This window comes from Tachypleus tridentatus, chromosome 12, assembly GCF_004210375.1.
Source record: "Tachypleus tridentatus isolate NWPU-2018 chromosome 12, ASM421037v1, whole genome shotgun sequence".
Taxonomy (NCBI): Eukaryota; Metazoa; Arthropoda; class Merostomata; order Xiphosura; family Limulidae; genus Tachypleus; species Tachypleus tridentatus.
Window position 1 is genome coordinate 133308924 of NC_134836.1, and position 13992 is coordinate 133322915.

A 13992-nucleotide genomic window follows, 5' to 3' on the forward strand; every position below is an offset into this window, starting at 1 on the left:
TCATCACTACAGAACCGTATCATCACTGTAAGCTACAGGATACACAAGATGTAGCTTATAGTAATGATACGTTTTGTTAGTGAAAACTGGTATGTAAACTAACAACTTGTATTCTCTAGCTCATCTTGATTATACGGAACTGTTAGTGAAAGACATTACTTATTTAAAATAACAACTTGTATATTCTTTAGCTTATAGTGATGATACGTGTCTGTTAGGGAAACATTTCTATAAACTAACAACTTGTATATGCTGTAGCTTATAGTGATAATACGGATCTGATAGTGAAAGACTGATATGAAACTAACTATTTGTATATCCTAAGCTTAATGTAATGATACGGATTTGTTAGTGAAAGGTAGGTAACGTAAACTAACAGGGACACAAAGTAATGTATAGCCATAAGATATGCCGAGGAATACATTGTATTGTATAGCCATATTGTATGTCGAGAGACACATGGTAATGTAGACACTCACAACGGTTTCTGTTATTGAACCCTAACTTTTGACCAGAAGGGAAAATAAAACAGGAATCGGAAAATTAGATCTCAGTTCCATTCTTACTGAGCGAGCTGTTTTAGTCCACAAGTCACGTAAGTTAACGAAGGCACTAATTTGTTTTGTGAATTATTTCATATAATTTAAATAAATGTAATATAACTCCTGCGACCTAAGATTAGAATTTATTCTAATCAGTCACTAGAGTAAGCGTGACTTGTATTTCATATCTTTATGTAAAAATCTTTTGACTGATTTCTCTTCCCCTCTTCTAATTTCTTCTTCAATCCATCTGGGATCTCAGTATGTTAAACGTCACGTCGCTGGTAATTGTGGACTATTGTTATCTCCATTTAACGCCAGCTAATACTCTCTGAACGCGCCATTTTAGCGTGACTTGCATTTATTGTTGTTGGTCGGTTGCAGCCAACACGAGCTATGCTCCCGCCTTTAATCCCCTCGCGACAGCCGGTCGCTCGCCGAGGGTGCTGCTAACATTTAGCGGTAAGTCGCGCGTTTCTTTTCAGATGTTTGTCAACGAGAACGTCACGTTGTGTTTTGCATGGAAGCGGAAAGCCGCGTGCGCCGCACCAGTGTGACGGAAGACAGCGTGGCACCTCGCGGTTCCACAGAGCAAGCAGACCACCATCATAGAGCAATAAACCGTCACAAAGAGATTTTCAAATTCTCGTGCTCGCTTACCTTATTTATCGATAAACTCGGTGGAAAACTCTTTATCGCATTTAAAGTCTAAACGTACAGAAAAACGTATTGGAGCACGTGAAGCTGAAGCATCGTGCAATAGATATAAAAAACACAACTGAATTCACCAACAATCAATCGGTAAATTATGCAACAATATCTGACAAAGAATCAGTGAACAAAAAACACGATAAGTTATCTTGAGATTCATACAAGAATACATGATTGAAACCCAAAGAATTATATAACAATGTATAATAGAGAAACATATTAATTAACTCAGTTTCAATAGTAACCTTTCCTGAAACAATGATGTTACTTTCCGTTTAAAAGAAACGTTATTGAAGGTCATTCGTCTCAAGAAGTTAGACCTTTGATCTGTGAACAAAATATGTCAACATTTTAAAGAAAGCTTATACCTCTGTGCACGTTTTACCATGTTTTTAACACAGCAATAAAGGCACATTAAGCCTAGTTTTTTCTCGTTTAGCGAGTTTCAGACACAAATATTTGAGACCACACTAGAATCGAGTTTACTTTTAACTCTTTAACGTGCTAAATTATTGGTGGAAAACAGGTAGTTAAAACCGTGCAACGAGTTTGTTGTTTTTTTCCACATTGCAAGTTTTACAGCAAGGAGATGTTAATGGAGAATGAAGCTACCAACTGGTGATCCTAAAATATTCTATAAATACTTATAGAAATACAACAAATGTATAATATTTTAGGTTGTGACTGTAAATAGCTGATGGGTTAAACTATTGTTACAAACCTTCTGAGACTGATTAGACGCATGGACTCGTAGTAGTGTAACTCAAAGGTCGGTCCCTTTAGTTCTCAGGTAAGAAAGAAGGAAAGTAGTGGTTAGTGGTCACTGTTCATGTATATAACAGTAGTTTCCTGTCTATTTCAGGGTTCATACAACTAGTCTGTTCTGACAAAGTCACTTAAAACAGATATTTCAGTACTTTTATCAAGTTATTTGTGTACCATATTTATAGATTCATATAAAGATATAGAATATTCTAGATTTTCATTCTTCAGATTCCTGGCTCATGACCAACCATATGATAATGATTTGCATTACATCAGAGTAACCCAAAAGTTGGCGGTGAGTCCTGATTAATTTATTTCTTTAGTCTGTCGGTTAAAAATTAGGCATTGTCATGAGCAAAGTAGATATTTCACAATTTTGATTTGAGCGAACATTCTAAAACAAAGTAAGAAATAGAATGTATTATATAACAAACACACACAATTAACTTCTTCAGTTCCTGTACAATAACTTGATGGTTTATCATGACCTGTAACTTGTATGGTTTATCATGATCAGTCACCTTGTATGGCTTATCGTGACAAGTAAATACCTCGTATGGTTTATCATGATCAGTAACTTGTATGGCTTATCACGACTAGTCAATGTTGGTTGTTACGTGTCAAGATTTAGCTGCACTCTACCACAGATTATGTGACTTCAGGGTTAAGGTTTACCTGTACTCTACCACAGATTATGTGACTTCAAGGTTAAGGTTTACCTGCACTCTACCACAGATTATGTGACTTCAAGGTTAAGGTTTACCTGCACTCTACCACAGATTATGTGACTTCAAGGTTAAGGTTTACCTGTACTCTACCACAGATTATGTGACTTCAAGGTTAAGATTTACCTGTACTCTACCACAGATTATGTGACTTCAAGGTTAAGGTTTACCTGCACTCTACCACAGATTATGTGACTTCAAGGTTAAGGTTTACCTGTACTCTACCACAGATTATGTGACTTCAAGGTTAAGGTTTACCTGTACTCTACCACAGATTATGTGACTTCAAGGTTAAGGTTTACCCTGCACTCTACCACAGATTATGTGACTTCAAGGTTTAAGGTTTACCTGTACTCTACCACAGATTATGTGACTTCAAGGTTAAGGTTTACCTGTACTCTACCACAGGTTATGTGACTTCAAGGTTAAGATTTACCTGTACTCTACCACAGATTATGTGTGACTTCAAGGTTAAGGTTTACCTGTACTCTACCACAGATTATGTGACTTCAAGGTTAAGGTTTACCTGTACTCTACCACAGATTATGTGACTTCTGTTAATTCTGGCTCACAGATTATGTGACTTCAGGTTAAGGTTTACCTGTACTCTACCACAGATTATGTGACTTCAAGGTTAATGTTTACCTGTACTCTACCACAGATTATGTGACTTCAAGGTTAAGGTTTACCTGTACTCTACCACAGATTATGTGACTTCAGGGTTAAGATTTAACTGTACTCTACCACAGATTATGTGACTTCAAGGTTAAGATTTAGCTGTACTCTACCACAGATTATGTGACTTCAGGGTTAAGGTTTACCTGCACTCTACCACAGATTATGTGACTTCAAGGTTAAGGTTTACCTGCACTCTACCACAGATTATGTGACTTCAAGGTTAAGGTTTACCTGCACTCTACCACAGATTATGTGACTTCAAGGGTTAAGGTTTACCTGTACTCTACCACAGATTATGTGACTTCAGGGTTAAGATTTAACTGTACTCTACCACAGATTATGTGACTTCAGGGCTAAGATTTAACTGTACTCTACCACAGATTATGTGATTTCTGGGTTAAACATGGTCTTCCTTAAAGGCAGCTGACGAGGCTTACGTTTAATAAATATTACTGTGCACGTGCAAGTTACGTAAGGTGGCTTTTGGGTAAAACTAATTGACGTATCGAATGAGTGTAGATTATCTTCCCTAGTTCAATGCTGATAATAATGCCTCGTGAGCTGTAAACCTTACTTGGAGCAAGGGTGGATCCGAGAAGCTGATAAAGCGGAGCGCGACACGTGCAACCCGGCGTGTCAGCGCACGTGCATTTTCACCGCAAGCCGAATTCTAGACTCTTCCAGCTGTTTATTCAAATTTTGGATTATGGGTGGCGGTGAAGGGGTGATATTTTGCTGGATTGGTCGTGTTCTCTTCTGACACATATTTTTCTGCTTCGAAACTATAAGGGCTAATTCAACGGCTTTGACTTTATCTGTTTTCCTACAGGTTTGGATCATTAAAACCATTTCACAAAGTCAGTCCCACAACGTCTATATTAATATGTCTAGTTGCACATCAGTCTGTAAATATATCTTGAACAACACCACACAGTACTAAACTGTGTGTACAAATATACCAACCGTAACAATATATGTTAATATACCCATTACAACAAGATATATATTAGATTTATAATAACGACTATATTACTGTATTTAGACACAATATATATATATATACATTAAAATATCTAAATGTATATTGGTATATCGATACACCTATAATAATATCTATATTAACATATGTAAACTAGCAGCACAGATATATATATATATCTCGTGTGCTTTATTTTGAAAGGTTAATTATGAAATAATAGACGTGTTATTTTGATGAAATTTTAAACCACTTTTTAAAGCATGTTGACTAAACATGCCATGTATGAGATCACTAAAGTTGAGATATAGGTGAACTGAATTTTAAACAGCACCACCCGCCAAACGAACTTGTCCTTTTCTTTTAACTGGTTAACAGAATAGACTGTCATTTTCATAACTCTCCCATAGCTAAATGTACACAGCGTGAATAATGGTGAAATCGCCTTGAACCCTGGATCTTTCGATCCTCAGCCCGGTAAGTTAACCGCTAGGACACGTCTGGTCTAGTTACTTAAAGACCATTAGATATAAAATTGTCTCCAAATTTTAATTAGGAGAAAAATGGCTGAGAAATATAATAGTTTAGTCTTGCCAGTCGTAACACGTCCAAATCTTCGACTGTACCTGTATAAGAGTGATTTAGCAACATAAACAAGTGTAACAAATTGTAACAACCAAGCCTATTTTTGAGTTTTATTCTAAACAATAATATAACACTTTCTTTGACGCTAGCAACAACGAAAAACACTTTTACAGACTAAGTAGTAAAGTACTGACGTGTTACTAACAAAAATACAGATAGAAAAGTGCTGAAAAACACTTGTTAATAATAGTAATGAGGTGTTAAAACCGCTCATGTGAAACTAACTAAACAATTGTTAATACCAGTCATGTGGTGCCAACTGAACACTTGTTAATAACAGTCATGAGGTGATAAATAAACACTTGTTAATACCAGTCATGAGATGCTAACTGAAAACTTTTTAATAACAGTCATGTGTTGCTAACTAAGCACTTGTTGATGACAGTCACATGTTGCTAACTAAGCACTTGTTGATGACAGTCATGTGGTGCTAACTAACCACTTGTTGATGACAGTCATGTGGTGCTAACTAACCACTTGTTGATGACAGTCAGGTGGTGCTAACTAACCACTTGTTGATGACAGTCATGTGGTGCTAACTAACCACTTGTTGATGACAGTGAGGTGGTGCTAACTAAACACTTGTTAATAACAGTCATGTGGTGCTAACTAAACAAGTGTCATTTTTATCCTCGTGTTTTGATTGTCAGCTATTGGTCAAGAAAAATAGAAAAGAGTCATTTTTAAAATATAAATTATCATAATACTGTCAGCTATTAGCGAAGGACGAAGGAACAGAGAAATTTCGAACATCTTATGACATGTAACGAAGATAAAACCACCCTCACTGTATAGTTAATAAAACCAAAACAACCACGACAGATAGAAGAGCTGTATTACTTTATATTACATGAACTCGTAACGCTGTCCACCAAATTACGATCAACAGTTCAGTTGCTAAGATACAACTGAACTCCATACACCTGCAGTATTCCCGGCAGGCTGCAGGTGGAGTGGCTTAGCGCTCCTATTGCTGCACGTTGGACACGCCTAAGCTGTTGCCGCCTATGACTGAGTGACACACTAGACCATTTATCTTTATCGTTGCCCAGGTAACTAACAAGTTTTATATTGCTGTCGAACTCGTATAACCATCCTATGTCTCATTCAAGAAAGTGGACAGGATGCAACAGCTCTCCACTAAACAACCTGAATACAATAATATTACAGAAACAATATAGCATATACACGTTCTGTTTCATATTTTAACGAGAAAATCTACCATTAATAAATATTAACAATGTTTTATATACAAATAATACCATCGATATGGATATTTATTTATTAAAGCCTACATTTATTAAAGAAACATAATTTTGTTATAAGACTCCGCAATAAGTTATTAGTGTTTCTGACAAGCAGAAGGACACCACACCATTGTAATACCCCGTTGTTTATGTAACACATTGAAACAGTCAGAGGACATGACAAGTGATCATAACGGCGTATCAAAACGTCGGTGCCACCACATAAAACATGCCACAATATTTATAACACTGTGTTACATGAATGTAGACATCAAAGTTAATTACAGGTTGTTTCCAATTAAAAATAAAATAAAATATTATACATAGAAAACTTAATTGAAAACAGATATCTTAGATACAAATTAACAATATGTACAGGTCGTTTACATACTAAGTAACTATATATACAGGTAGAATAGGTAGATATCAACAATACTTACAGGTAGTTTAGATACAAAACTAAAAATATGTACAGGTCGTTTATATACTAAGTAACAGCATACACAAGTAGTTTAGGTAGAAATTAACAATACTTACAGGTAGTTTAGATACAAAACTAAAAATATGTACAGGTCGTTTATATACTAAGAAACAACATACACAAGTAGTTTAGGTAGAAATTAACAATACTTACAGGTAGTTTAGATACAAAACTAACAATATGTACAGGTCGTTTATATACTAAGAAACAACATACACAAGTAGTTTAGGTAGAAATTAACAATACTTACAGGTAGTTTAGATACAAAACTAACAATATGTACAGGTCGTTTATATACTAAGAAACAGCATACACAAGTAGTTTAGGTAGAAATTAACAATACTTACAGGTAGTTTAGATACAAAACTAAAAATATGTACAGGTCGTTTATATACTAAGAAACAGCATATACACAAGTAGGTAAAAAAAACAGGGTACAGGAAATTAACAAAAACGGCTGGTACAGGTAGGTTTAGATACGAAAAAACTAACAATATGTATCCACAGGTCGTTTACATACTAAGTAACAGCATACACAAGTAGTTTAGGTAGAAATTAACAATACTTACAGGTAGTTTAGATACAAAACTAAAAATATGTACAGGTCGTTTACATACTAAGAAACAACATATACAGGTAGGTTAGGTAAAAATTAACAATAGTTACAGGTAATTATATATTTAAAAAACGACTGGTTAAGGTAAAGAAATTAGGTACAGAGGAGCGAACAACATTCTCAACTCCACGTGTTCGTCAACTCACATTAGGTATTAGCTAGTTAGTCCACAACAGCAGGTAGTTTTAAATGTATAATTTTCTACAAGTGGGTTTTCTTGCCATCGTGGGATAGTTCCAGGTAGCTTAGGTATAAAACTAACAATATGTACAGGTTGTTTACATACTAATTAAAAATATATACAGGTAGTTTAGGTAAAAATCAACAATAATCAGTGATAACGAAAAAACCCACTTGTAGAGAAAATGTATATGTAAATACGGCTGGTATGTGTTGAGAAAGAAATTAACAATACTTACAGGTAATTTAGATACAAAACTAACAATATGTACAGGTCGTTATATACTAAGCAACAAACATGTACAGGTAGTTTAGCAACAGGTAGTTTAGGTAAAATTAACAATAGTTACAGGTAGTTTAGGTACAAAATTAACAATAGTTACAGGTAGTTTAGGTAAAAATTAACAATAGTTACAGGTAGTTTAGTTACAAAACTAAAAATATGTACAGGTCGTTTACATACTAAGTAACAACTCGATCAGGTAGTTTAGGTACAAAATTAACAATGTGTACAGGTATTTTGGTTGAAACTAACAATATGTACGGGTTGTTTGGATTGAAGCTGACATTGTGTACAAGTTGTTTAGGTGCAAACTAACAATATGTCCAGGTAGTTTAGATACAAAACTTAAAATATTAGAGTATCTCTGCAGGTTTACGTGGAAATACTATGAAACATAAAAGTACAACTTTTTAATATCTTTAACTTAATATGTGCATTATGTACAGCTTTCCAACAAGCTAGTAACCTCGTATGCACCTCAGTACGTCATTTGAAGATGTCCTTTAAGCTCCAACACTTTCTTTAAATCTCATATACAATATTGGTATAATTATAAATAAATGCGTATAAATGTTTCCCTAGTCACTATATTTTATGAAATTAACAGCTTCAAAATTGAATTACGTGCTGACAGTTTATGCTGTGGTTGGCTATCATCTAACCAATTACACACTTCCACATCAGCATACATCCTATAATAGTGCAAGCAGTAACGTGACGACGCAGAATAGTTCTTACCACAGAAATGCCTGAAGACAAACAAACAGAAACTGTAGTTTTGAGAGACAAAGTTTTACGTTTTAGTAGCAGTTGTAATGTACGGGAAACAAGTGACAACAGAGCTAGAAAACCCCATCCCATCAAACGTAATACTAAGCAACTGTGGCTATGCTTTTTTTCTTTATGTCACACACAATTATCTAGAAGATATAATGTCAGTAACTTATATATAAGACAGTTACCTGCAAAATACATTAACACAAAGTTTTCCCAGTGGATGTGTAGGTGCTTAAAACAAAATTAATACCAGTCTTCAGACGATGAGGATATCAAACTTGAAAAAAGATATTCTACAGATGAGTTGAAATTGAAGTTGGTTAACAAAGTTAGATAGTTTGTTGGATGACAAAGAGAAGAACGCTATACCACAGATATATACCATTTCAGATCTCCATGAAATTAATGGCACCTTAACAGCTAACAGGCACAATTAATTGTTGGATTCATCTCTCATCCAAGACCGTGATCCCAACGTATACAGAAGCTGTAGTGATGTGATACATAGGAAATAGAACGACAGAACACCACCCTATTAGGTGCCTACACAAAGTCCCGATAGGAATATTATTGAGGCTATACGGATTTCTAGCAAAACAGTGAAATTAAAATATAGCCAAATAACTTGACTGAATTGTGACGGAAGGATCATGGAACAATATTTGAAAAGCATATGTAGAAAGACTTATGTCAAAACAATGTGCACTACATTGTACCTAGCCTCAGGGAGATAGGCTTATGTTAAAACAATGTGTACTACACTTTACCTAGTCTCACGTAGATGGACTTATGTTAAAACAATGTGTATTACACTGTAGTATACTGTATTGCTGTGATGATAAGCTGGCCTAATGTATGACACATTATCTTCCAACAAGAACTTTAGCCTAAAGTATAAGTTACAACTTTCCAACAAGTACTTTAGCTTAACGTGTAACTCATCTTAAAGAGATTTAGATTTGATACAAATATTTATTGTAAACACTTTAAGTCTAGTATGTATTTTAGTTACAGAAATGACCCCTCCCCCCAGAAAAATGGCACAGTGATAAGTCTGAAGACTTACATCACTAACAATCGGGTTTCGATACCCGTACTGGCAAGGCACAGATAGCCTATTGTGTAGTTTTGTACTTAACAACATACAGACAAACGTAGAGAAATTTAAAACGTAACTTATTGTACAAGTACTAGCTAGCACGATGTAAGTGTAACATTAAAGATACAACTGTTAATCAACATTTGTAATAATGTGCAACACCCGTTAATACAAACTAACGAGTCTTGGATAATTCAGATCTAAATATAAATTAAGATACGCTAAAACAGAAATGTGTATTAAGAGCAGGCTAATTAGGACTCGTACATAAGAAAAGAAAGAAAAAAAGACGTCAAACACGTGAATCATGCTGGGAAAACTTAATACAAGCAAGCTAACTTTGCCTTGATGATATTATGTAGTGACATCCTGGTTACAGTCGCCAGTTATCTTATTGTTATACAATATAAAGATGTGATATTCAGAGATGTTGTCACTACAGTTATTAGTGAACCATCTTTCGATAACCAAGTGTTCCATTGGAGTCTAATACATTGCTAGTTTTACACGTACATCTGTAACATCTTTCTCACACATTGTGCGTGATATTGTTTATTCTCACTATTTTCACATTTTAAACTGTCCTTTGGTAATTGTATTATCAGTTTCACAGTACTATTTCTATGACTTCATCTCTATTACTTTTAATCTACTCTTGTCTTTCTTCCACTTATATTGTTATTTTAACCTTACTTTTACTATTCTTACCGATTATATTGTTAGTTTGTTTTATTATTTATTTCATTGGAGTTACATTGTTAATTTTACCTTTTTTTATGTTATCACTAATTATAATGTTAGTTTTAGCATACTACGCGTATTCTTGAAAGTCATATTTTTAGTTTTAGCATACTATGAGTATTCTTAGGAGTTATATTGTTTATCTTGTTTGTTTTTTATTTATACGAGTTATATTGTTAGTTTTAGAAGTTATATTGTTGGTTTCAACAAGCGATATGTATTCTTATGTGTTATATTGTTAATTTTGTTTATACGAGTTATATTGTTAGTTTTAGCATAGTATGCATATTCTTGGGAGTCATATTGTTGGTTTTAGCAAGCTATATGTACTCTTTGCCAGATACTTACTGATTTTAACAAATGAAACGCTTACGAAACGCATCTCGACTGCAGAGAATCTGTCGAAATTTTCTTCACATTTAATCAACGTTTCAGCGTTACGCCTTCATTACAAAATTTATGCTCCTGATAAGTTGAAACGTTAAGCAAATAAAAAAGAGAAACCTTTCTTCTGTACTTTACGGTTGCTTCATTTCTTCACTATAATGTGCACCGTATTCCAGTCTTAAACGTGTTTTTACCCTTAGTAGCCAAACTGGCATTTTGACGTACACCTTTTAAAATGTTACTCTAGTGGTTTGTTTGTTTGTTTTTGATTTTGCGCAAAGCTACACGAGGGCTATCTGCGCTAGCTGTCCCTAATTTAGCGGTGTAAGACTAGAGGAAGGCAGCTAGTCATCACCACCCGCCGCCAACTCTTGGATTACTCTTTTATCAACGAATACTGGAATTGACAGTCACATTATAATGCCCCCACGGTTGAAATGGCGAGCATGTTTGGTGTGACGGGAATTCGAACTCGTGACCCTCAGATTACGAGTCGAGCGCCTTAACCACCTGGCCATGCCAGGCCTTATTCTAGTGGTCATACACTTAACATATTTTATTGTCTATCTAGCTTTTCAACTGCTTTTAATTTTACGGAAACTTTGTAGGGCTTGGAAGTTGTTATTATGCAAAACAAATGTTTATAATGTGTTTCTCTACAGCAGTCAAAGTAAGATCACCAGGATTATGAGTTATTTAATTCACGTCTTTCGTGGGATTACCACTGGATTAAATAAGTGTCGAGATAGAGGGGGCGGCTACTCGTATGACGTTCAAACAGAACGTTAGCTTCTCTAGTCCTTTTTTGGCGCGAAACGTGAGAAACTTGCTTCTGAATAGGCACAGTTCTGTTTACCTAGTTTCTGAACTTTCTGAGAGCAGGAAGTGAAACGTGTTAAGCCTCGTTTGCGGGGTTTATTCAAGCGAGTCAGAGGCTTAAAACTACCAGTGGCCAGAGCGAACAAAGTCGGTAGTTATTGTCCCCAAAGTGGGAATGTTAGCTTTAAAGATAGAGCAAGGGACAGAACATTTCTCATCAAAGTAGCACACACTCATATAAATAGATACACAAAAAGGAATGTAGTTGTGTAGAGGATTACTCACAGTTATGGATCTCTAGTGTGTTTTATCAACCTGAGCTTACAACTTGAGAATTAAGTTAACTGTCTGTGTTAAAGCAAAGTTTCAATTTTTAGTTTCAAGATCACGTTAATTATAACACAAGCAGTGTTAATGTGTTAAAGGACTATCGTCGTGGAAATTATTAAATATATTTAGTAAAACAAGCGTTCGTAGCAAGGTCTATACTTTTAATCGAGAAAAATACGCAAAAAAACGTGTATTTACTTCGTTGTTTTTACTTAAATACATTTAGTTGCTGTTTTTACCGCAATAACTTTACTTGTTGTTTTTATTTCCTTATCCTTAAGAAATAATTATTTTTACTGAAGTGTCTCCCTGCGAAATATTTATGGCTGTTTTCTGTGATGTTTGGCAAGTTCAACTACCATAAATATCTTAACAATAAATCGATTGTCTTCAAATCTGATTAAAACAACAGCAACAAAACTGTTACATTTATTGAAATTAAAAGTAAAATAACAAACTTCGAAGTGTACAAACTGTTTGTTTCTTATGGTTAATATTTTTATATTTGTACAGTTTTCTCTTTGTCAATTAAAACACTGCAGAGTATAAAATGTATACCATCAACGAATCATACGTCGCAATAGTATCAGTAGCTACATCATCAACGAATCATACGTCGCAATAGTATCAGTAGCTATATCATCAACGAATCATACGTCGCAATAGTATCAGTAACTATATCATCAACGAATCATACGTCGCAATAGTATCAGTAGCTATATCATCAACGAATCATACGTCGCAATAGTATCAGTAGCTTAAAGTAAAAAACAAACAACTTGAACCTGCCAGTAGGTTAGCGAACTGGCCTGCATATCGGAAGGTCTACGCTCGCGCCACTCTATTGCTGAACGCGCTCTTCACGTTCGCTAAGAAAGTTCCGTTATTCGGATCCTAGACATCATGATGGTGGGTGCTACTGATGTATAGTTCAAAGTTACGGACCTAAAGGTTTAAGACCTCGTTCTTAGCCAACAATTACAATGACCTATACCACGTAAGTTATCTGACCACCATTAAAACCAGTGTCATCCAAGATATTTTGCAATCAGATGCTTTCACAGGAAAGAAAAAAAAGAGAGAAATAGCTTCAGAACTTCAGAGGAATGAGATGGGAACAGGCTCAACAGATTCAACAGATAACATCTTTTGAAAATTATCCAATGTTTGTTTGTTTTATGAATCTTGCGCAAAGCTATTTGAGGGCTATCTGCGCTAGCCTTCCCTAATTTAGCAATGTAAGATTAGAGGAGAAGCAGTTAGTCATCACCACCCACCGCCTACACTTGGGCTATTCTTTTATCAAGGAATAGTGGAAATGACTGTCACATTATAACATCCCCACGGCTGAAAGGTCGAGTATGTTTGGTGCGACGGGGATTCGAAATCGCGACATCAGATTACGAGTCGAACGCCTTAACCCACCTGGCCATGCCGGACTATTATCCAATGAATGAGGTGTTGCGATGATACAAAGATTAAAAGTCTTGCTTGGTGTTAGAATTAGAGTGATATGTAATACAAAATATCTTTTCCCGTTTAAACAAAACAAAATATTGTTAACATAATCTGCAAAATGATTTTATAATTAGAAAGGGAATGCGCACATTTGTAACCCAGTTAATTATTTAAAACCCGAGGGCAGGAGAATAATGATATAACAAAGCATCACTAGAGGGCGGAATAAATGAAGCCACGAAAATTGTGGTTTGTGTGGGATATCCGCTATGTTCAGCAAAAGGAATCGAGCCCCCAACCTTATCGGCCTGGCATGGCCAGCTGGTTAAGGCACTCGGCTCGTAATCCGAGGGTCGCGGGTTTGAATTCCCGTCACGCCAAACATGCTCGCATTTCAGCCGTGGAGACGTTATAATGTGACGATCAATCCCACTATTCGTTGGTAAAAGAGTAGCCCAAGAGTTGGCGGTGGGTGATGATGACTAGCTGCCTTTCCTCTAGTCTTACATTGTTAAATTATGAACGGCTAGCG

General features: G+C 35.4%; 1 protein-coding gene across 1 annotated transcript in view; it reads left to right on the forward strand.

Annotated features, from left to right (window-relative positions):
- The window catches only part of LOC143235803 (uncharacterized), a 116552-nt gene extending 103397 nt beyond the window's left edge, over positions 1 to 13155 (forward strand). Inside the window, exon 11 of the mRNA XM_076473999.1 lies at positions 12974 to 13155. Coding sequence (XP_076330114.1) covers positions 12974 to 13155 — 182 coding nt within the window. The remainder of the gene's footprint in view (positions 1 to 12973) is intronic.
- Positions 13156 to 13992: the final 837 nt, after the last annotated feature.